At 43.3% G+C, this 24,851-nt stretch overlaps 1 protein-coding gene across 1 annotated transcript in view; it reads right to left on the bottom strand.

Annotated features, from left to right (window-relative positions):
* Positions 1-7,657: 7,657 nt before the first annotated feature.
* MOB1B (MOB kinase activator 1B) overlaps positions 7,658-24,851 on the bottom strand; it is a 118,454-nt gene continuing 101,260 nt past the window's right edge. The window contains exons 4-6 of the mRNA XM_077476462.1: positions 24,521-24,654; positions 23,746-23,909; positions 7,658-18,518 (exon numbers count right to left, since the gene is read on the bottom strand). Of these exons, the coding sequence (XP_077332588.1) occupies positions 18,441-18,518; positions 23,746-23,909; positions 24,521-24,654 (376 nt within the window). The 3' untranslated portion in view covers positions 7,658-18,440. The remainder of the gene's footprint in view (positions 18,519-23,745; positions 23,910-24,520; positions 24,655-24,851) is intronic.

Genomic DNA, 24,851 nt, shown 5'->3' on the forward strand with positions numbered 1-24,851 from the left:
CGGATGTGATTTGCGGTGCGAATCACATCCGGATCTCCCCCCGCAGCAGTGTGAACCCAGCCTAAAGGAGAGAGAAGACAATGACCTGCACCATGCAGTAGAAATGGAGGTAGCATCATAGCACACTAGCAGTCCATGTAATATGTGGGTAATGCACTGACAATTGTGACAGGTGTGCAACAAATGTGGGTAACACTAGCAAACATTACAATATGCGGGTGGAAAATATGACAAAATGTAAGCAACAAACAGGCAATCCTGACAATAAATTGGCAAGAGACAGTCAATTATGACAAATCACAGGCAACAAATGGGTAGTTGTGGTAAGACATCGGCAATAAATATGCAATCCTAATAATATGAGGTAAGCAAACAAGCAGCCGTGATAATGCAGTATGTGTGTGCAACAGACAACAATGGTAACAACATGTAGAAAATTAAACAGCGGAAAAAAAATTGGAGCCTAGTGTGCCTGTTCCCTTATTTCCTCTCCAGGCCTCCGAGCTGCATGTAGTAATCCCCCTTTCCTTTTGGCCAAACACTTCTTCTCTGTGGCTATGGGAAGAAACAAATGTAAAAAAAGAGCAACCCCCCCCCTCCCCCCCCCATGCATCTACCCAGCTCTTTCCTCCTTTATCGTGTCAGCTCACTGCTCCAGTCACTGTGTAAGTTGAGTAGTCATGCTGATGTCATGAGTTCCTTCAATCAGTTGGCATCTGGACTAAAGGGAAATCTCAAAGGCCCCTTTACGGTTACCAAAGACCACCACATTATCGCACAGTCTAAAAGCCAAATATTTTTTCAGAAATGACTACACCAGTTCTGTCATTGTGTAATTTCCCAAAAATATGATTGTATCACGTTATGTTCTGCTGGTCTGAAGTTTATTATGAATGTGCATTTTCAGTTGCCAGCTAAGGGTGTTCTTTCATACTTGTTTTCACCACCATCTGACATTTTATACCAGGTTTCCTTTTAAGAACTGCATGCCTTTACTGTAGCTATTAGGGATGAGCTTCGTGTTCGAGTCGAACATACGTTCGACTCGAACATCGGCTGTTCGCCCGTTCGGCGAATTCCGAACGTTATGGGCCGTTCGCGCCAAATTCGTGTGGCGCTCACGGCCCACAATGCACTGCGTCATCGCAGTGCATTGCTGGCTCATGATTGGCCAAGCATGCACTGTGACCCCGCATGCTTGGCCAATCACAGCGCCAGCAGCGAGGAGAGCCATGATTGGCCAGCGCGGCGGCCTTGTGTGTTGTGTGTTAGGTAGTGTGTTGGGGTCTGAAGCAGTTAGTGGGTGTTCTGTGTACCTTCAACACAGTATACACCGATCGTTATCGGCCGATTTTCGATCTTGCTCTTCTGTAGTGGTTGTTGTCTGCGTGCCCTGACCACAGTATACACCGCTATATTCACCTCACCTATATAGCTAGTGATCTATCTTTTATAATAGAGCTTGCAGTCAGTATTGTTAGGAGCTTGTGCGTGCTGTCTGCGTGCTCTGTACCCAGTACACACCGCTATATCCACCTACATAGCTCTTCTCTATTTGAGCCCACTTACCATCTGCAGGAGTTATTTGAAGTTGTGTGTGCCTCCAGCACAGCACAGTATACATCTGTATATACCCCTTTATCTCTGGTGTTCTATAATAAAGGCATCTGCAGGAGTTAGTGGGTGTTTTGTGCCTCCAGCACAATATACACCTGTATCTACCCTTTATTGCTGTTCTCTAATAGAGCCATCTGCAGGGCTTAGTGGGTGTTGTGTGACTCCATTACAGTATACCCCTTTATCTCTGGTGTTCTATAATAAAGGCATCTGCAGGAGTTAGTGAGTGTTGTGTGCCCCCAGCACAATATACACCTGTATCTACCCTTTATTGCTGTTCTCTAATAGAGCCATCTGCAGGGCTTAGTGGGTGTTGTGTGACTCCATTACAGTATACCCCTTTATCTCTGGTGTTCTATAATAAAGGCATCTGCAGGAGTTAGTGGGTGTTGTGTGCCTCCAGCACAATATACACTACCCAACTGCTGTTTTACCCAACTCCCTTCAGGCCATTGCCATGTCTGGAAGGCCAGCAAGGAGAGTCAGACAGGCGCGAGCCGATAAAAGAGGGCAAGCAGGCTCTGTGTCTAGAGACAGCAGTGCTGGTCGTGGACGCGGTGCATTGTCATCAGCACGTGGCCATGGGACACGCTTGTCCTTCTTTTCGGCAGCTGGACATGTTGAACCGCAACATGCCAATGACTTGGTAGAGTGGATGACCAAGCCCTCTTCATCCTCCTCATCCTCTCTCACCCAGTCTCAGGGTACTAGCAAAGCAGCTGCCAACGCATCGTCTTCCCTCGTCTCAATGTCATCATCAGTGACTCCTTCCCTAGACCCACCACGTCCTCCTGAGGAGTCTCCTGAACTCTTTGAGCACATTGTTGGGTAAATGCTCCAGGAGGATGCCCAGTGTTTTGTAGGCTCTGATGATGACACTTAGCTAGAGGAAGGCAGTAGCGTGAATGCAGAGAGAGGGGATGCTCAAGAAGGACAGCAATCTGGCAGTCATGTTCCACAAGCTGCAGCATATTGCCAGGTTTGCTACAGCGATGAAGAGGGAGGGGATGATGAGGGCACTGACTCCACGTGGGTGCCTGGTAGGAGAGAGGAGGAGGAGGCACATGTCCAACGAGGCAGGATGCCCTCCGGGTGCCAGCTTAGGGGCAGCACACCGACTGAATCACACCGCAGAGCTCTGCCTCTGCGCGTTATTCTAAAAGTTCTTTGGTGTGGGCCTTTTTTGAGACGAGTGCATCAGATCGCACCGCTGCTATTTGCAACATATGTCTCAAGCGTATCTCGCGTGGCCAAAACACTTGACCAGACATATGTTGACCTGCCATGCAGCTCGTTGGCAAGCGTACCTCAAAGACCCACACCAAAGAACAAAGCGGACCTCTCCTTGCTCCTCATCAGCTGGCATCTCCAACCCCACTAGACCTTCAGTCCTCTCTGAAACCTGCTCTGAGAGGAATGAAGGTGTAGAATTAGGTGTGTCACAGCCAAGTGCTTCCGGGCACTACACCCACGTCCGATTATAGCAGGCAAATGTCCCTGCCCCAGCTGCTGGACCGGCGAAAGAAGTTCACTCCCAGCCATCCACATGCCCAGCGGTTGAATGCTAGCTTGGCTAAATTGCTAGCACTTCAACTGCTGCCTTTTCAGTTGGTGGACTCGGCCCCCTTCTGTGAGTTTGTACAATGTGCGATTCCTCAGTGGCAGGTCCCCAAACGCCACTTTTTCTCACGGAAGGCGATTCCCATGCTCTACCGGCATGTGGAAGGCAATGTCCTTGCCTCGCTGGACAGGGCGGTCAGCGGTAAGGTGCATATTACTGCTGACTCATGGTCCAGCAGGCATGGACAGGGACGTTACCTGTCTTTCACGGCCCATTGGGTCACTCTTCTGGCAGCTGGGAAGGATGCAGGACAAGGTGCAGTAGTGTTGGAGGTTGTTCCGCCACCACGCCTCCAAAATGCTACTATTGGTTGTGACACACCTCTCTCCTCCACCCCCTTCTCTTCTTCTTCCTCCATGGCCTCTTCCAGTGCTCTGTCCTCAGAACCAGCGGTGCTCCGTAGGCGTTCCAGGGGCTACGCAAGTACGCAGGCAAAACGATGCCATGCCGTGCTTGCGCTGGTTTGTTTGGGGGACAGGAGCCACACTGGGGCGGATGTTTTGTCAGCTCTGCAGGGGCAGGCCGAGAGGTGGTTGACGCCACGCCACCTTAAGCCAGGAATGGTGGTTTGCGACAATGGCACCAACCTCCTCTCCGCCCTCCGACAGGGACAACTGACCCATGTGCCCTGTGTAGCTCACGTCCTTAACCTGGTGGTGCAGCGGTTCTTGGGCAGGTACCCCGGCTTACAGGATGTCCTGAAGCAGGCCAGGAAAGTCTGTGTGCATTTCCGCCGATCATTTAATGCCTGTGCTCGGCTGGCTGAGCTCCAAAAGGAGTTGAACCTGCCCAAGAACCGCCTTATATGTGACATGCCCACCAGGTGGAACTCAACGTTGGCCATGCTGCAGCGGCTGCACATGCAGCAGAGGGCCATCAATGAGTACCTGTGCCACTACGGCACCAGGACAGGGTCAGGGGAGCTCAGTTTTTTCTCACCACGCCAGTGGGGCATGATCAGGGATGCATGCACTGTCCTGTCACTGTTTGAGGAGGCCACAAGGATGATGAGCAGTGACAGTGCATGCATCAGTGACACTGTACCTCTTGTCCACCTCTTGGAGCATACGCTGCGTGGAATAATGGACAGGGCACTTGAGGCAGAACAGAGGCAGGAAGAGGAGGACTTCCTTGCCTCTCAAGGCCCCCTTTATCCAGACAGTGTTCCTGCTGTGCCACCCATCACACAGGAAGAGGATGAGGAGGAGGAAGAGGAGGAGGAGGATGATTGTGTCAGCATGGAGGTGGAGGCTGGCACTCAGCATCAGCAGCAGCAGTCTTGTAGGGATGATTTACAGTCCCAAGAAACACGTAGACTTGTACGTGGCTGGGAGGAGGTAGCTGCGGATCATGTTGTCCTTAGTGACCCAGAGGACTCCGGACCGAACGCCTCAGCTAACCTACGCTGCATGGCCTCCCTGATCCTGCAAAGCCTGCGGAAGGATCCTCGTATTCTTCGGATCAAGGAGAGGGACCATTACTGGCTGGCCACTCTCCTTCATCCACGGTACAAGGGTAAGGTTGCCGACCTTATCTTGCCATCGCAGAGGGAGCAGAGGATGAGACATCTCCGGGAGGCCTTGCAGAAAGGTCTGTGCAACGCGTTCCCAGAGACTGGGAGGTTACAAACTCCTGGTCCTGGACAACGTGTTGCTGAGGCATCGGTCAGAAGGAGCGGTGGAGAAGGTGGCCGTCTGACTGATGCTTTCAGACAATTTTTTAGCCCGCAGCCCCAAGGTATGATCGGTTCCAGCAACCATCGCCAGCGTCTGATTTACATGGTGCAGGAATACCTAGGGGCAAGGTCAGACTTGGACACCTTTCCCACCGAAAATCCTCTGGCTTACTGGGTCTTGAGGATGGATCACTGGCCAGAGCTTGCACAGTATGCAATTGCGCTACTGGCCTGTCCTGCATCCAGCGTTCTTCCGGAACACACCTTCAGTGCTGCTGGTGGCTTTGTTACCGATCACAGGGTGCGCCTGTCCACCGAATCAGTTGATCGATTGACCTTCATCAAGATGAATCAGTCTTGGATCACCCACAGCTACCATGCACCTGAAGCTGATGTAACCGAATAATTTTTTTTGAAATATCACATCCCTTCAAGACTGCCTATGCTGATGCTGAGTGACTGTCCTGTTATGTTGATTGTCTATCCTCTTCCTCCTCCGCTGATATGTTGGAAGAACATTTGTGGTTCTGGGTGATGCCATCAGCCCAATTTTTCTGCCCCTGTTTAACAGGGGCGTTTAATTACAATTTTTGATGCAATGCTTTGCAGCAGGGCTAATTCCTGCAATAAAACTAGAGTATATGGGAGAGGTTGCAGTGTCGTGGCACCAGCACCAGTGCCTAAGGCCCAATTTTTCTGCCCCTGTTTAACAGGGACATGTAATTACAATTCTTGATATAATATTTCACAGGAGGGCCCCTTCCTGTGCCCACCCAGAGTAACTGTGAGGACTTATAGTGTTGTGGCACCAGCACCACAACCATCAAAGGTCAATTTTTCTACCACTGTTCAACAATGGCATGTAATTACAATTCTTGATATAATCGTTCAAAGCAGGGCGCTCCAGTGCCCACCAAGAGTCACTTTGAGGGCTTACAATGTTGTGGCAAAACCAACACCTTGTTCCGCCATTTCTGCAGAGCATATAGGGCAGGCCCCTACTTTCAAACATCCAACTTACAAACATCTACTTGCAAACGGAAGGAGACAACAGCAAGTGAGATGAAAAAAGATGGACGACAAAACAAATTATACAGGGGTGATAACCCTTCCCTATGTTTTCCAAAAAGCTTAAAAATAGTTTTTTTGACTGGAGCTACACTTTAACAATGTACCAGTTGAAAATTACAAACAGATTCAACTTAACACAACAAACCTACACAGTCCCTGTCTTGTTTGCACCGCCTGTATACTGCTGTTCTGAGTATATAGGGCCTGGGGGCCACACGCATTTCCTTTTTTCAATATGGGTACTGGGTTCCCCTTAATATGCGTACAAGACCCAAAGGGGCTGGAAATGGGCAGGGAGGGCTACCCATGCCATTGTTCTCAATGATTTTCAACCATATTGCAGGAACCAGATATAACATTAAAACCGCAAGCAGTTTTAAATGATGTTATTTCCGTTTAATGTCATTTTGTGCAGGGACTGTTCTAAACACGGGAAACACGTGGCACTTCACAGGCATACTACAGACACCCCCCAGGCACCATATTTAAAGGAATATTTCACTTTTTTTTTCACTTTAATCGTCATTAAAATCAGTGCTCCCACCAAAACGGACATTTTTAAAAACATTTTAGGCATTGACCCATGTCCCCTGGGGCAGGAGCCAGGTCCCCAAACCCTTTTTAGGACAGTATCTTGCATATTAGCCGTTAAAATTAGCACTTTTAATTTCGAACGTTCGAGTCCCATAGACTTCAATAGGGTTCTAAAGTTCGTATGAATTTGGGGTCCGTTCGAAAAGGTCTGGTTGCGAACCAAACCGGGGTTTGTTCGGCTCATCCCTAGGAGCTATACACAAAAGGTGTATTGTGTGCTTATAAGCCATTAATCCTACCAGAATGACATTGGTTTGTAAAAAATAACTGGGCTATCCAGAAGAGGGACAGACTGATCACTAAATTTGGGGACAGAATTTTACTGAAGCTGAGCAGTGCAAAACTATACGCACTATGGTGGATGCACTAATGGTTCTGAGGCTGAATTGAGCATTTGAGCTAGAACCCCCCTAACCTCCCCCCCTTATCTACCCCCTGGCCTTAGGTGACATCTGTCATAAGATTGCTCCTGCTTGAGAGTGGTGTTATGATATATTGGGAGGACAATATTAAAGCGGAGGTCCACCCTAAAGTGGACCTCCGCTCATCGGAACCCTCCCCCCCTCCGGCGCCACAATTGGCACCTTTCAGGGGGGAGGGGGGGTGCAGATACCTGTACAGTACAGGTATTCTGCACCCACTTCCGGGATAGCTCTCTGCGGAAAGGGGCGTAGATTACGCCCCTTTTCCGCAAGTGCCCGCCCCTTTCCGCAAGTGCCCCGCTGCCTGCTGGGAAACACACAGATCCCAGAGGCAGTGGGGACCGTCCTTATTGCGCAGCGCGATTCGCGCATGCGCAGTAGGGAACCGGGAAATTAAGCCGAAAGGCTCCATTTCCTGATTCCCATACCCAAGATGGCGGCGGCAGGACCTTACAGACGATCTAGAGATCGGCTTCGGGTGCCGACATCGCGGGCGCGCTGGACATGTAAGTGTCAGTATTTTAAAAATCAGCAGCTGCAGTATTTGTAGCTGCTGGCTTTTAAAAAAAATAAATAAACGCGGAGTCCCGGTGGACTCCCGGTTTAAGTATTCATTCATTTCTAAAAGGAAATTTAATAACCAGGTCAACACAAGAGTTGGTCAAACAAGATATTTATTTAATTTTCATAAAAACAGCAGTTTTCACTAAAGAAAAGAGGTTTAAATACTTTAAGCCATCAAGTACAATCTGTACACATTATGTACATCACTCTACATTTTGTAGAGTTTAAACATTCTGTTTCAGTCTTTAAAATGTTGCATTAGACTTACATTTTAGGTCAAGTTAAAGACAAATACCAACTATAGTTTTCAGTGGAATTAAGTGTGGTAAATTTTAAATATTAGTGTTTCTTGCCCAGTATCTTTGGATTTGGCCGCTTGGATCAGTGTTGTCAAAGACCCTCCTCTATGATGTTCATAAGAATAAAAGGTTCACAGAGAAAGGACATGCCAAGTTCAAAGAGGATCTACAAAAGATCTAGTGTCTATTGTGAGTGTGTATACATCATGTCAGCATGGAAAACTGGAGGGCACGTTGGTCTTATAACTTAATTATACCTCTTTTAATTCCTACCAAAGTTTAGTTCAAAGGAACTAGCCTTTAAGAACCTGGAACACTATTGGCACACACAAAGCTTATTTGATACATCACTATTTGAGTTCTACCAGCTTTCAGCAAAACAAGGAAATATGTATCATTGTTATTGGACATATAAAAAGAATAAAATCTGTATAGGTCAACCTATTTGCAGGACAAAAAAATATTCGTAAGTTGATATAGTTAAATTCATTTCATTGCAATGCCATCAAATACATTTGAACACAAGCATATCTATGCAACATAATGAGCTAAGTACAGAACTGTAGAAATTTGGAAAATAAATTTTAGGATAATTTGTGCCTATAAATTGTCATAACACATTTCATAGTAAACATGGTATTCTAGGTGTGTTGCTTGTCACTTTTCTGTGTGTATCTTTTTTAAATAAACTTTTATCTCCTAGTTGTAGTGGAGCTGGATTGGTATAATCCAAAATCAATAACCAAGAAATAAACAACAAAGGATAAAAAATAGTATTTGTATTCAATAAAATCATTTTCTCCAGTAGTTTTTTGGAGGACATAGCATTCTAGTCCTCAGCATGCGAGTAATTACAGGAGGTTGGACACTATGCAAAACTGCAGGACCTTTAAGTTCAAAATGTAACCTTGCAGTGTGGCCTCTCCCTGCACTGCAAGGGTTAAAAGCTTGTGTCCAGGGGTGCACAGAAAGGGAGTCAATACTTACCGTACTCTAGCAGATACCCCAAAGTGCTGCAAGCAGTCTCCTGCCACCTGCTGTGAGCTGGTTCTGGCCGCACTCCAACCTCCTCAATATACAATGCAGAGTAATTGCTCTGTATTGTACATAAGGACGCTAAGGCTCAGCTTGGAGTTTCAGGAAGAGGAGGAGAGCACTGGAGCCAGCTGGAGCATGGTATAAGGTGTAAGATAGAGCCTGCACTGTGCACCTCTAGACATTGGGAGCCCCACTGCAAGATTACATTTTTTGAAATATCCAAAGCTAGCATCTGCCAATGCATCCACATACACCTGCTAGAAGTTTGTAAATTTGTGCATGAAGGACCAGGTAGCAAGAGAGACACATTTAGACCTTGGGTGGCCTGGGGCACTTCAGGTTGGGGGGGGGGCCTTATACATTTTTAAAATGCATGACGCAACATTATTCTGAGGTCACATATACACATAGTTCTCTGTGTGTGGTTTGCTTGAGCCTCCAAGATTCATTTTTGAAAAATGTTACAATATACCAGTCTGGAGTTTTACAATGATAGCCAGCAATTACTTCCCAAGATACATTTAATAAAACATAGTACCTTTTTTATTATACATTTTATATTATTTAATTTGTGTTATATTTATTATATATACCGTGTATGTGTGTATGTATATATATATATATATATATATATATATATATATATATATATATACTTTTTATTTTATTTTATATAGAGATGGCCCCTTCTGTCCGGGAGCCCAGAGCAATTTCCCCTTTTGCCCCCTTATAAACCAGGCCCTGTGTTGCGGCTTTGTAAACCTAGAAAACAAAGTCCTGGTGTTGGACAAAAAGTTTAACCAATCTTTTGAGCAGATGTAATGGTATAGCCACAAGAGCAGGGGTCTCAATTTGGCGGCCCTCCGGCTGTTGCAAAACTACAAGTCCAATGAGGCATTAGAAGGCTGACAGTTACAAGCATGACTCTCACAGGCTAGGGCATGATGGGACTTGTAGTTTTTGCAACAGCTGAAGGGCCGCCAGTTTGAGACCCCTGCACTAGATGGAGCTAATCTATGATTTGTTTTGTATAGTGTCCAAACCACCTGTACGTGTCAGTATACAAACATATTAACGAGGAGAGGGCTGTATCCTCCAATAATACTAGAGTACGAGAGTTTATAACCTTTCCACTGTAGTGCATTTATGATTAGGATACAGAACATATCTATTCATGCAACAAGTCTGCTCTAACGTTATTAAGGTGTAACAGTGACCCATATCACTGTGTAGGAAGTGTTGCTTCTTTGTTATGTAGGAATACTTCACCTGTCAAGGCACTAAAATAAGACTTCAACAACAGAAACTTTGCCAAGTGGAGACATTCTGTATAGTATTTGCATGTGAAAGTTACATACATTCTACTAAGAATATGGCTTATAAACCATTAAAGTGTGCCATGACCTGTAAGGGTCCTCGCTGCGTAGCTGCCTTAGCCTTAGAGAAAAAGGAATGATGCCATTAGATAAAATAAAATAAGTTACAGCTTTATGATTCACACTTTTTATAACAGTACAATAATAATGTGTAGAAAAGTGTGCAAACGGTGCCTAATTGGAAACAGAATAAAACACCTAAAGCTTGGAAGATTAAGGTTTATTGACAGACACAGCATAAAAAAACTGGGGTTAAGGCGGCCCGAGAATTCATAGGTCTTCAGCTTTGGGCATAAACTTTTATATTTGGGTCTTCCATGTTTATACCTAAGGACCAAAAAGAAGGTAACACCCCTGGCGTGATCATTTCTTGTATGAGGCCAAGGTTTACCCACCTGAGCAGATCTTGTCCTAAATCATGATGCTAAATGCTGATGCTTTGGGTACATAGAGGCCACATATGCACATGGCATATCTTCTATCTTTAAAGAACTGTTGATTTATAAAAGGGGAATATGCATTTGCATTGCCTTGTTGGAAATATGTTCAAACATACTATATAAAAAGATTTTTTAAATCTGTCTACAGTACATATGGAAGTTTCCCAGTCAAACCCAACAAACCAAATTTGTCAGTTCATGGCTAATGACTTGTCTCACAGTCATGCATGGCAAACAAGGGAGCAGAACTAAGTAAACTATGGCATCCCAGGACCTCTTCAATGTGTCCATCTCTTGTTTGCGCTGATTAGTTGATGCACAACCACATGCTATGCTCAATGAAGGTGCACACACAGCAGATTCACACTGGAGAGGAGGTAGAGGATGCTGTGCTTCATATCATTTTTGGATAACAAAAACTTGACCAGCTATGCCATGCAGCACACGAGGAACCACACAAAAATGCTTATCATTTTAACTCTGCTCTATATGAAGAGGAACTTTGGGGACCCCAAAATCAGTAAATGTTTTCTCTCTGCTATGTTCCCCTAAATTTGTAGTGCAGTTATGCTATACTGTGTCAGTTCAGTTTTAAATTGTACTACCTTCTTTTAATTTTCACCAGCTTAAAGTGGTTGTAAACCCTTACAACCAACTTTGACCTACAGGTAAGCCTAGATTAAGGCTTACCTGTAGGTCCAAGAAATATCTATACGGTTTAGGAGATATTTACCCGAAGACAGCGGCGCGCAGGCGCACTGGGGCAGGCCGCAGATTGTGGCGATATGCCGCGAGTGTCGGCTCCCGTGCGCATGCGCGGGAGTGACTTCATTGCGGCTTCGGCGAATCACAGTGATTCGCCGGAGGCGGGAGACCCGGAGGTCGCTACGGGATCCATGGCAGTGGCGAAGAGGAAGACGGAGGACCGCTTCAGGGGCTTCGTTCTCAGGTAAGTTATTCATAATGAGCTAGTATGCTATGCATACTAGCTCATTATGCCTTTGCCTTACAGGGTGTGCTTTTTAAAAAAGAAAAAATTTTGCCTTTACTTCCTCTTTAAGGGTCCTTTCACACGAGTGTTCTGTGCAAAAACAGATCAGTTTTTGGGCACTTTTACAGGGGCTGGCAAAATAAGGTCCACCTGTCAGTTTTTTAGGTGGACCTGATCAAATCCTCCAGTCTCTCTTATGAAGTGGTAGATTTCATCCGATCCTTCCCACAAAAAACAGATGGATGGTGGTCTTATTTTCCATCAGATGGATCAGATGGAAACAGACAGGTGGTCTGTGTCCATCCAATTTCCCCATAGAGGAGAGCGGGACTGTGTCCAGACAACACAACGGAGCAGACATGGACCTATCATCCACCTGCAGGCATCAGCAGAGCGATCCCCGGCTGGGCAAGCAGAATCCGCTACATGGAGGCGCCCTACATCAGTATTTCATCAGTTTCAGGTTCTTATCGGTTTTACATCAGTTTATTACATCCACTACCAGTGCAAAAACAGATCCAAAACAGACCTTTTTTTTTTTTTACGGAAGAATATGGCTTTTATCCATTCCAAAAAACAGAAGTTGATGGAAGCGAATGTAAATAGATGATCATCTGTTTTTCTACAGAGATGCATTGATGTTTGTTTTTCGTCCGTCAACGGATGGATAAGAAATGGACAAAACGGAACGCCTGTGTGAAAGGGCCCTAAAACGGAACTAAACACATCGATTTAACGGTTTCCAAAACTGTTACATTCCCAGCATGCCAGGAATGCTGTCACTTTTGCTTGTGTCTTCAACCAAACTGTCAAACCATCAAATGGCTGGTGTCATAACTGATCATATGTGCAGCGACATGGCAGTTGTAGATCAAAGTTAAGATGGCAACTTCCTTGGCTGAAAAGCATTTGGAGGGTTTAGTTCCGTATTAAGCTCTTCAACTTTTTCCAGAGGTTGAGGTAAACACATAGCATTAGCACTATGATGGATGTTGTAAGACACAGGGATATTTGAGTTTAGTCTGTGCCCCCTGAAGTGTATGACAGCACTTTGGAGGTGAAGAGAAGTTCTTCTGCATCCATATATGTTTGACACCTGTATATACAAATCATTACAATAGAATAGAATAGTGGTAGCCTTATCTGCCTAGCTTCCAGCCTCACAAGGTGACTCCCTGTGGAGTACAGTAAATTATTGGACTGATCATGCCTTCCTTATGTATTTTATTTTAATTTAAAGCCCAACTCCAGGCAAAAATGTCCTATTTCTCTTTCCCACCCACCTTGAATTTATTGCGTAAGGCTATTTTTTTTTGTAGTACCTGGTGAACAAAGATATACTCACCTACGTTTATTGTCTGGGTCCCTTGGCAGCACCACTTCCTGCTACAGGGATGACTGATCCAGATGTAAAGGTTATCCCTCACTTTCCCGATTCTAGTTCTCTAGCAATGACATCACTCCTCTTCTGAATCATGAGAGACCTGCTGCTGGATAGCCAATAGGAAAGTGTCCACATCTTGCAGACATTGATGTCGACACCCCAAAGAAGAACCAGGCCGAAAGAATATAGAAGAGCAGTAAAGGACCAGCACCCAAAAGTCATGTGGCCGTGGGTTTAGGTAAATATAATAGGCATTTTATTTTTCATTCCAGCACTAAGCTATAGGGTAGTGGGAAAGAGAGATGGGGGAGTTGTTTTTATTTGCCTGGGGTTGGGCTTAAACGTAAACCTTGATAACTACTTAGTAAGCTTGGTGTCCACAGTGAGACTCGGAAGTGGGATACAAAGCAAGATATTAAAAAGATATTTTAAAAAATCTAATAAATAAAGATTTAGGAATATCCCATTTTGTAATAATAGTTGGGCATAGAGGACTGTTGGTTTCTTTATTTTTTCTGTTATGCTTTTATTTAAAAGCTGGTTGAGAAATAGGGTAAAAGTGAAGGTTTATGGGGCTTTACAGGTTACACAGGGAGATTGGGGTTTTCCCTGTGTAACCAGCAACACTTTGCTCGGCTGTCATTGTGGAATCTGTCCACTATGTGTCAGGAGCTTAGTAAACAAAGCACAGCACCAGATGCCACAAAGATCTGACAATCACACAGGGGGAGCCATGTTTTCCTTGTGTAATCTCCAGGACTGACTTTTGACTGACTGCTTGGGCCCTGATATGCATTTATTTATTCAAGCTACTGTTTTACTTAGACCTTGTGCTCACCTAAACTCTATTCTTAATCAGCTTTATAAAATAGGTCTCCACATAGTACCAATAAAAAAAATGTCAACTCATTTCAGAAGCTATCAAGCAATGTATTAAAATATACCTAAAAGTATTTTTTTTTCTAGTTTTGGACAGAGTGAAGAGGGTTTAGAACACCTGTCAATTTTTATTGCTGTCTGTTTCCCCGTTAAGGAGATTCACCCTCTCTATTTGTTCTGTTTTCCATTATCACTGAAAGTAAAAGAAAATCCCCAAATTTAGGTTGTCCCCAGAAAGCAATAGAAGAGAAATCTTCCAATGGGGACACTAGTTCTGGTGACCTGGGGGTCCTCAAGGAATTCCCTTAATTTGCAAGAATTTCCTCTCACTTCCTGTTTGGCTATGGCACAGGAAGTGAAGGGAAATCTCCACAATCGGACACAGATGTGAAAAAGAATCTGACAGGGGTTATAACCCTCCCCCCTATTGTATCCAAAATTAAAAAAAAAAAGTTTTGCCCATAGTTCTACTTTAATAATTGGAGCATGAAGCAGAGTAAAAAAAAATATTACCTATTTGTACTATTTTCTTTCTTTTGCTTATTTTGGCAATACAGGTTTTTGTTGTATTTTTTATTTTATTTCCCTTTGTAAAGCTTTACAGACCTCATTTACATATTTTATGATCACCTTGCATGTATTTAGGTTTGTAAACAGCAAAACTCAAATCTGAATGGATATAACCTTCAATACTTATAAAATGATTTTAGAAAACATTAGTATGCCGTTTAACACATTTTTGCTTTATCAACTTAGAGGAAATTACGTAATTCAGATTCCTAAATTTTTTTTTAACACTTTACATCTGGGACTGATTTAAATGGCAGCATACTCATGGAAATACATCTTTGTAACATTTTTAATATTTCCAATACATTTTAGTAGCAGCATCTTCACAGTTAAATAGTTTTCGTTCAGTGGTCACAGGACTTCCCGTACTATATTCTTCATCTCATTATATATGCTGTAACCATGGAATTGCGCCTCCCCTGATCTGTGGCTGTGTATCTTGCTTTTCTACAATTCTCTTTACTGTTTGGTATCTGTTATATCCTTGTCTTTATTAAAAAAAAAAAAAAAAAAAAGAACATTAAATTAAGTATTTTTTAAAAGTGTTCAGTGTCTATTCTTCTCCTGCCAAATATAAACCCCTTTTTTAACTGCTTGCCGGCCAGCGCGCGGCGATGTAGGTCGGCACAATGGCACGGCTGCGCAAATGGGCGTACCTGTACGTCCCCTTTAAGATGTGGCTTTGTGGGTGTGCGCGTCCGCCAAGTACTCTGTGAGCTTGTCAACGGGTCCTGCAGGCTCAATGTCTTTTCTCAAGGCATTTCCCTGTTCTGCCTATCAACATGACAGGGATCTGCTGCTCCCTGTCATTGGGAGCAGTGATCTCTGTCATGTTGTAGTGAGCCCACTAGAACACACTTAACCCCTGTATCCCGCCCCTAGTGTTTAACCCCTTCCTTGCCAGTGTCATTTACACAGTAATCAATGCATCTTTATAGCACTGATCACTGTATAAATGACAATAGTCCCAAAATAGTGTCAAAAGTGTCCGATGTGTCCACCATAAGGTGGCAATCATGATAAAAATTGAAGATCGCCACCATTACTAATAAAAAATAACAATAATAATAAAAATGCCATAAATCTATCCTCTATTTTGTAGACACTATAACTTTTGTGCAAACCAATCAATATACGCTTATTGCGATTTTTATATTTTTTTTACCAAAAATATGTAGAAGAATACATATCGGCCTAAACGGAGGAAGAAATTTGTTTTTTTAGATATTTTTCAGGGATATTTATTATAGCAAAAAGTAAACAATATTGCTTTTTTTTCAAATTTATCGCTCTTTGTTTATAGCGCAAAAAATAAAAACTGCAGAGGTGATCAAATGCCACCAAAATAAATCTCTATTTGTGGGAAAAAAAGGATGTCAATTTAGTTTGGGTGCAACTTCGCAATTGTCAGTTAAAACATTGCAGTGCTGTATCGCAAACAGTGCTCTGGTTAGGAAGGGGGTAAATTCTTCCGAGGCTGAAGTGGTTAAACTAGATAAGCACTGTATAGTTATACGTTTACTGCATGTTTTTTTGAATCTGATACCATACCCATACCTATTATTCTACAATATTAAGAGTTTAGGGTCATGATTTCTCAAGCTGCCTTAGTATTTCAAGTGTGCTTAAGTGACCTCTCCATTGATAAGCCACTTTAGCAGGCTTTAAGTGGCAGCTTGATGGGCGTTGGAGTAAAATGCAGACTATCATGTTAATGCACATTTCTAAAACAAAACAAGAATTGTAACAATATCCTAAAATAGTTGGCTGTAGTGGTTAATAAGCAGAAAACAACATATTGCCTGTGTATTGAATTCAGCTGCCCAAGGATCCCAAAGATCGACTGGTCCAAATAAGGCTGTCATTAAAAGGTACATGTAGAAGAAGTGGGGAGCACTATAGTTAGATAAGACCTTTTCTATGGCATTTAAGTTCAAGTGGTTCAGGAGAGGGTCTGTTGGCACTAAAAGTGGCATGGCGGGAAGTGTGGGGACATTATTGGCACATGTGGAGAGGTGGGTGGCAGAGGAAGCAGAAGTAAGGTTATGAAATACACCAGGCAGTACCTCAATTAAAGGGAATACTCTGGTGAAGTGTTTCCACAAGCCACATGGAGTGTTGAGGAAGGGTCACATAGCTGTTAACCCTTGTACACACGGTCGGAGATTCCAACAACCAAATCCGTCTGAGAAATTCCGACGGATTAATTCTGGAAGAGGTCCGGAAGTGATGTTGCATACACACGGTCATACTAAGTTGTCGGAAAATCCGATTGTACATAACGTGATGACGTTATTTCGTTACGACGGGACTACGTTCAGGCTAGTAGCCAATAACTTTGGTCTAGGAATTTGATCTGAGCATGCGTGGCACTTTGTCCGTCGGAGTAGGCTACACATGATCTGAGTATGTCCGATCGGAGCATTTTGGCGGAAAATATTACCGGCAAGTTGGAAAAGTTGGTCCGTCGGATATTCCGAAGGAAACAGTCCGATGGAGACCACACACAGTCGGAATATCCGACAAAACGGTCCGATAGGACACATTCCGCCGGAATCTCCGACCGTGTGTACAAGGGCTTAGCAAAAGGCCCCTAAGCAGTCCATGTCTGCTGCTAATCTCATTACTTTCGATGGGCATATAGATTGTTCAGACTATTTCCATTTCTTTGAGAATATTACATGATAGTTGTTAGGTTTCATGAACCTTTTATACAAGTTGTATACACAATAGGCTAAGGGTATATGCACAGTTATTCACTAAAAACAAGGGTTTTTTTTTGTTTGTTTTTCAAAAAGATCTTTGATCTCTGTAATAATTATAGACATGAATCAATATTAATATGTTAGAGACAGCAATGCACAAAGCAAGCATAGGGTGTAAAAGTGCATGCCATGCTCTGCTCCATTCCGTGCACAAGAGAAAATGGTTTCAGTCCTTGACTTTTAAAGTGTCATATTGGTTCCTGACAGATAACCAAGTAGTGGACAGACTCTTTCTTTATGCTATATTCCTAAATTCCAAATACACAGGGCAGATATCTAAACTAAGCAATCGCTTTTTTTTTTTCCTATACAAAATCATCCAAAATATTGCTTTTTCTGCGGTATATGTGCAATCTTTAGATTTTATTACGTTCCTTTCATAGGATATCTCCTAACAGCTACAAAGTCAATTCACAAATGATTTCAGCAGCTCATATTTAAGCTGCTCTCTAATCTGTATGAGCTAAAATACCATAAGGCAAACTAATATTAACAGCTGCTCAAGCTCTAATGTTCTTACAGAACACTGACATTCCAAGCTCTTGCCTTAGTTCTGACATAAGGGTAAATGATTTCCTTTGAGCATAATTCAGAAAAATACTGAAAGCGACACAATTTTGGATCTTAAAAATATGACCTAGGTAGAGACAATTAAAATGATTTTGGCTTTGGAACTTATGACCAAGTTTGCTTAATATGAAACCTACGTGGCCACTCTCTACCCATCAGAGGTCTGTTCTCAAAGCTCATTCTCTGTTCCCTTGTTCTCTGCACCACCACATAGATAGTAAAATTATCAAGCATTAAAATGTACAATATGTTTAGTGGTTAAGTAAAAATTGAGGCATATTTAAATTAGGCACATTATACCTCCATACAACCTCTTCAGTGCAGTAAAGGGTGTGCAAATTATTACAGGGGATTCACACTTCTCTTCCTTTTGCAAACAGGTTATGTAAAAATACAATCAACTGCAATCACTAGAAGGTAAGAAAATAGATACATCACGTTCCCTCTGTAAGCACACACACAAAAAGAAAATCATACAGGTTTTGGCTGTTATATGAATGGGCCAGAAACGATAAAACAAAGCTTGCTTGAATGAAAGGCAACTGTGCTCATATCATTGGGATCTTATCTGTCCTTTGAGGTCAGCTTTTCAATTAGTTCCTGCAGAGGAGCTTGTTCTCTTCTGTCAATTAAGTTAAATTCCTAAAAAAAAGAGAGGATAAAAGAAAAAAGAGAGAGTAAAACGCAAAAAATAAATAAATAAATAAAACATTCTTACATATTGCATATTGTTTTGTTATCTCACTTACTGGTACATACAGTATACCTCAATTATCACCTATGTCTCACACATTTTTATGTACGGTATTTATTTAGTACATTTTTTTAATAAATACCCTGCACAGGTGAATTTCTATAACCTGTCAAATAGAAAAAGCTTTTACTATTATTTTGATATAGGTTTGTACAGACATACCCCACTTTTAAGTACATAATGGGGTTTATTTACTAAAACTGGAAAGTGCAAAATCAGGCTCACTTCTGCATAGAAACCAATGAGCTTCCAGGTTTTATTATCAAAGCTTAATTGAACAAGCTGGGGTTAGAATCTCATTGGTTTCTATGCAGAAGGGAGCCTGATGTTGCACTTTCCAGCTATTTATTAGTAAATAAACCCCATTGCGTACTTAAAAGTGGGGTATGCCTGTATACTAACAAAGCTCATGTGATCAATGTCATGGCTAACATGTTGATTGGATTGCAGGCATACCCCACTTTTAAGTACACAATGGGGTTTATTTACTAAAGCTAGAAAGTGCAAAATCAGAGTCACGTCTGCATAGAGACCAATGAGCTTCTAACCTCAGCTTGTTCAATTATTGGTTTCTATGCAATAGTGAGCCTTATTTTGCACTTTCTAGCTTTAATAAATAAACCCCATTGCATACTTAAAAGTGGGGTATGCTTGTATAAGGAACTCTGCCATTGGTCCTTGATTGTTTTTAGATACCAAGTGCTACCATGGACAGTGTTTTTTTCAGAGCTGGGGGGGGGGGGGGGGGGAAACACAACTGCAAACAGCAGTTTGAGTTGTAAATATTAAAACTTGACAGGTAGGAGAGAAAACAGGCAACTAGAATTGCAAGTACAGTTTAAAACAGGAGCCCTGAGAATTCATGATGGTAAAAAGGCTTCTATGAGCAGCATCAATAAGGGTTCTAAACATTGTCTCTGCACAGGCCCCTCTGCAGTCTATGTCTGCCACCTTCCAAGTGGTGTGTTATCTTATTTCTTGAGACCTTTCTATTCCTGGTTTTTGTTTTCCCACAGGAACTTTGATCCAACATAACCACCCATAGGAATTGTTCCCAATTAGAATGCAGCAACAGGTTCGTTTCTATTCAGTATTGTCTCATTTCTTCCTATGTACAATAACATGAACTCTAATTTTCCAATCATCTCTATAAAGGTTAATGCATTTCGAGGTTCTTAACACAATCTATTACTGACGTATATACACACTTATGAACACAATGCATATATACCCATACTATCCCTTAGGATATTGTTTATATTTTAACTCTATATACATTGATTGTTTTCTTTTTTTGTGGTTGCCAGCTCTATTTATATATTTGTTATACATTTTTAGATTTTTTTTTATAATTCTAATTGTTTATTCTTATACTATATATATATATATATATATATATATATATATAGTATATATCAGTGGCACCCATCCATTAGGGGTGCCCCCCCATCCATGCGTCCATCCCCCTAATCTACATGCAGGGCGCTAGATGCATGGACTCCAATGGGTTTATTTTTTATTTTTTATTTAAGCCCACATTAGAGCCTGAGGCTTCAATAGGCGGGTGGGCTCCTGAGACCCAATTCCTGATTGGCCAAAAGGAGAATCCCATTGGCCTAAGAGGAGGAGAGATCCAGCTCTCTTGGGCTCGAAAAGGGGAGGGAGGAGGAGAGATCAGAGTGTCATCCTGAGCAGGACATCTAACTCCTATGTTAAAGAGGCCTTCTGCCCTCCCATTCATCCACCCCCTGCGGGGTGGGAGGGGCTGGGGGGTGTTGCTGTTGTTCCTGGTGTTCTCCGCCTTCATGACCACCTCCCCCCGCATCTCTTGCTGAGGGGAGTATGGCGTTAGTTTGCCACCCTCCCCCCCAAATTATTGAGCATCAGCTGCCACACACACACATACATACATACATACATACCGTATATACTCGAGTATAGGCCGACCCGAATATAAGCCGAGGCCCCCAATTTACCCCCAAAAAAACTGGCAAACTTATTGACTCGTGTATAAGCCGAGGGTAAGACATGCCTGTCCATCCCTGTGTGTGTGTCCGTCCATCCCTGTGTGTCCGTCCATCCCTGTGTGTCCGTCCATCCCTGTGTGTCCGTCCATCCATCCCTGTGTGTGTGTGTGTCCATCCATCCATCCATCCCTGTGTGTGTGTGTCTCCATCCATCCATCCATCCATCCCTGTGTGTGTGTGTCTCCATCCATCCATCCATCCCTGTGTGTGTGTGTATCCATCCGTGTGTGTGTGTGTGTGTGTGTGTGTGTGTGTGTGTGTGTGTGTGTGTGTGTGTGTCCAGCCTACCTGTGTCCCGAGCCTTTGTCCCGAGCCTCCGTCCCGTGCCTTGCCTCCTTGCCTCCGTGCCTCGCCGCCGTGCCTTGCCTCCGTCCCGTCCCGTCCCATCCCGTGCCGTGCCTTGCCTTGCCTCCGTCCCGTGCCCTCTTCGTCGGCGCCTCGGCGGCCATTGTAAAATTCAAAAGCTGCGCCGCCGCCTTCGCCTGTGATAGGCGGAACACTGAATTTCCCAGCAGCCTGTGTTCCGCCTATCACGTACATCGTATCATCCTCGTCCGTAGTACGAGGATGATACGATGTCCGTGATAGGCGGAACACAGGCTGCTGGGAAATTCAGTGTTCCGCCTATCACAGGCGAAGGCGGAGCCGGAGGCGCGGCTTTTGAATTATAGAATGGCCGCTGTCTGTCTGCTCGACACGCTGATCGAGCGGGCAGACAGCGATGACTTGAGTATAAGCCGAGGGGGGCACTTTCAGCCTCAAAAAAGAGGCTGAAAATCTCGGCTTATACTCGAGTATATACGGTACATACATACATACATACATATATATATATATATATATAGATAGATATAGATAGATATAGTTATAGTATTTCACAAAGGTAGACCCCTCACATTTTTGTATATATTATTATTATTATTATATTATCTTTTCATGTGACAACACTGAAGAAATGACACTTTGCTACAATGTAAAGTAGCGAGTGTACAGCTTGTATAACAGTGTAAAAAAGTGAGTACACCCCTAAATGAAAATGTCCAAATTGGACCCAATTAGCCATTTTCTCTCCCCGATGTCATGCGACTCATTAGTGTTACAAGGTTTCAGGTGAGAATGGGGAGCAGGTGTGTTAAATTTGGTGTTATCACTCTCACTCTCATACCGGTCACTGGAAGTTCAACATGGCACCTCATTGCAAAGATCTCTCTTAAGATCTGAAAAAAAGAATTGTTGCTCTACATGAAGATGGCCTAGGCTATATGAAGATTGCTAAGATCCTGAAACTGAGCTGCAGCATGGTAGTCAGGACCATACAGCGGTTTAACAGAACAGGTTCCACTCAGAACAGGCCTCGCCATGGTTGACCAAAGAAGTGCACGTGCACGAGGTTGTCTTTAGGAAATTAAACGTATGAGTGCTGCCAGCATTGCTGCAGAGGTTGAAGGGGTGAGGGGGTCAGCCTGTCAGTGCTCCGACCATACATACTGAAGCAGAGCATGATCCCCTCCCTTTGGAGACTGGGACACAGGGCAGTATTCCAACATAAATAACGACCCCAAACACACCTCCAAGATGACCACCGCCTTGCTAAAGAAGCTGAGGGTAAAGGTGATGGACTGGCCAAGCATGTCTCCAGACCTAAACCCTATTGAGCATCTGTGGGGCATCCTCAAACAGAAGGTGGAGAAGCGCAAGGTCTCCAACATCCACCAGCTCCGTGATGTCTTCATGGTGGAGTGGAAGAGGACTCCAGTGGCAAACTGTGAAGCTCTCGTGAACTCCATGCCCAAGAGGCAGTGCTGGAAAAGCATGAGTCATAAGAGGGTCAATGAGAGCTGCAGAGCTGGAGGTGTGTCTGTGTAAATCCAGGAAGTGAAAAGGTGGCAGTTTCAGCTGCCCACAGTTAAAATGGAAGCAGCCAGACTCAGTGGAGGGAGATTTCTGCATATTTGAAAAGTACAGAATCACAGTATATATAAAATAATATGCATAATATCCAAAGTTATTGGAGGGAAGCTTCAGAATGGCAAAGATGTTTTTATTAGAAATTATGTAAACAGACTACAGTTCCTCTTTAAGGTTGCATAGAAAAGGCAGCAGCCCAATCCCCAAGAGGGCCCATCATGACGCTCCATCACTGGGCACTATCCACCGGAAGGCATACCTTCCTTTCTACCCACATGAATACCCACTCAGGATTAGTGACCAATTGAGTCAGTCCAGCACAGTCTCCAACACAAGCGAAAGCAGAACTCCGGAAAACTAAGTGGGTCCGTGCTCACACTTCAAGTATTAACTGCTTGTTTGGTCTAGGGCAGTGGTCTTTAAACTATGGCCCGCAGGCTGGATGTGGCCCTTTGCTTGCCTTTTATCTGACCCTTGGGTCATTATTCCTCTAACTGATATGAGGCAATATTGATTCTATCATTGACAAGGTTGAGACACCATTCCTTCCACTGAAACCAACAAAGGGGCACTTATCCTCCCACTGAAACCAACAATGGGGCACCATTTCTTCCATTGACAACAATTATTGGGCACTATTCTTCCCACCAATACCAATGATGAGGCATTATCCCTCCTCCTACTAAGCACATACGCTCTGTAAACTTTTTTACTCCTACTGACCACCAAGCCTGAGAAATTGTTTACTCCCACTGACGTTGGGGCATTTGTACTTTCACTGGCCACAGTGCAGCCCCTCTTAAAGACAATAAAATGGCCCATTGCTTAGAAAGTTTGGAGACCCCTAGTCTAGGGGGTGGTAAGCAGTTGACTGTCCCTCAGAGTCCTCACATCCAGTGCATTGGTCTTAATGATGTCAAAGAACCTTAGACTCCCTGAATTCAGGGGAGAAGAGGCTGGGGGGGTTGGTCTAGCAGTACTACAGTCTGCGAGAGTGGAGAGTAGAGTGGAGGATCAGGTCTCCTAGGCATAAACGCCACACACGCCCCACTGCAAGGGAGGACTTTTTAGTTTCCTGGAGTTCAGCTTTAATGCCATAGCATATTATTTTGGCAGTTCCAACAAACTATAGGATAATTAGGCCTTTTCAGGTGTCAGCATAAACAGAACATACAGTTACCTGGACAAAAAATATAAAGTGCTTGAAAGATGTGTTGAGATGTGCCTCTTCCTGCAGCTGGATCACTGAGTCAAAGTGCTGGTGATAGATGTGGGCATAGACCCGGAAAAGTCGCTTTAATATGATTTTAGCTACAGACATAAAGTTCTTTGGAAACGGAACCCCTAGAAAATATAACCAAATTAAAAAATGTCATTACACCTCTAAAATCTACCTTTTTTTAAAATAAACATACAAACGGGTTTACAATGATGGCTCAGCATTTTTTCTACACCTTAAGGAAAGGGAACATTCTTTTGAGGATAGTGAAGTGCATATTTAGGACAGAGAAGACACACAGATTAAAAGAGGCCATTTACTTCAGATTGGTAAACCCATCATTGAACAGGGGTTGGAGTCTTGAATACCATCTGTCTTCCACATTTTATCTTCTCTACCACAGTATTTGGACAACAAATCACACTTTCAACCATGAAAATCGAAGCATTTGCATTTAAAAAGCCATCCTGACAGCAAGGATGGGATTATGTAGACAGTGTGATTCCACAATTTTCTCACCTTTCATCCTGCCCTTATCCAGTTTGGATATAAATGCTTACGTATTTTACTTCTTCATTAGAATGAAGAAGTGGTTTGGACAAGCCACACAACATCTTCAACGTTACAGGACAAGTCCAGTTGAATATGGTAAGTGAGCTAGGAAATGTTTGTTTTTGATGAATGTAACCAACGACTACTTGATTACAAGATACCTTTTCCATGAGTAAGTGCTTACCAATTTTTGAAGGGAAGAGAGTTTCATCGTCAAGCTGGTCTTGCACCCAAGTCATCAGATAATCAATATATTTGGGGGCAGAACACTTAATTGGCTTCTTTATGTTGGTCCCATCAGCCCAGTGATATTCATATCTAAAAAACAAAACAAAAACAAAAAAACACAATGATCTTTGGACATATCAGTGTTCTTAAAAATAAAATATAAAACCCGTGCTGGGATCTAAATTGGCAGCAGCACCTGTAAAAGCCTGAATACCCTGCTTAGACCATGCAATTAACAATGGCGTACTCACCCACTAAATCAACCATATAAATAAATAAAAATAAAA

This window comes from Lithobates pipiens, unplaced genomic scaffold (assembly GCF_037356315.1).
Source record: "Lithobates pipiens isolate NorthernLeopardFrog02 unplaced genomic scaffold, aLitPip1_a1.2 Scaffold_13, whole genome shotgun sequence".
NCBI classification, from domain to species: domain Eukaryota; kingdom Metazoa; phylum Chordata; class Amphibia; order Anura; family Ranidae; genus Lithobates; species Lithobates pipiens.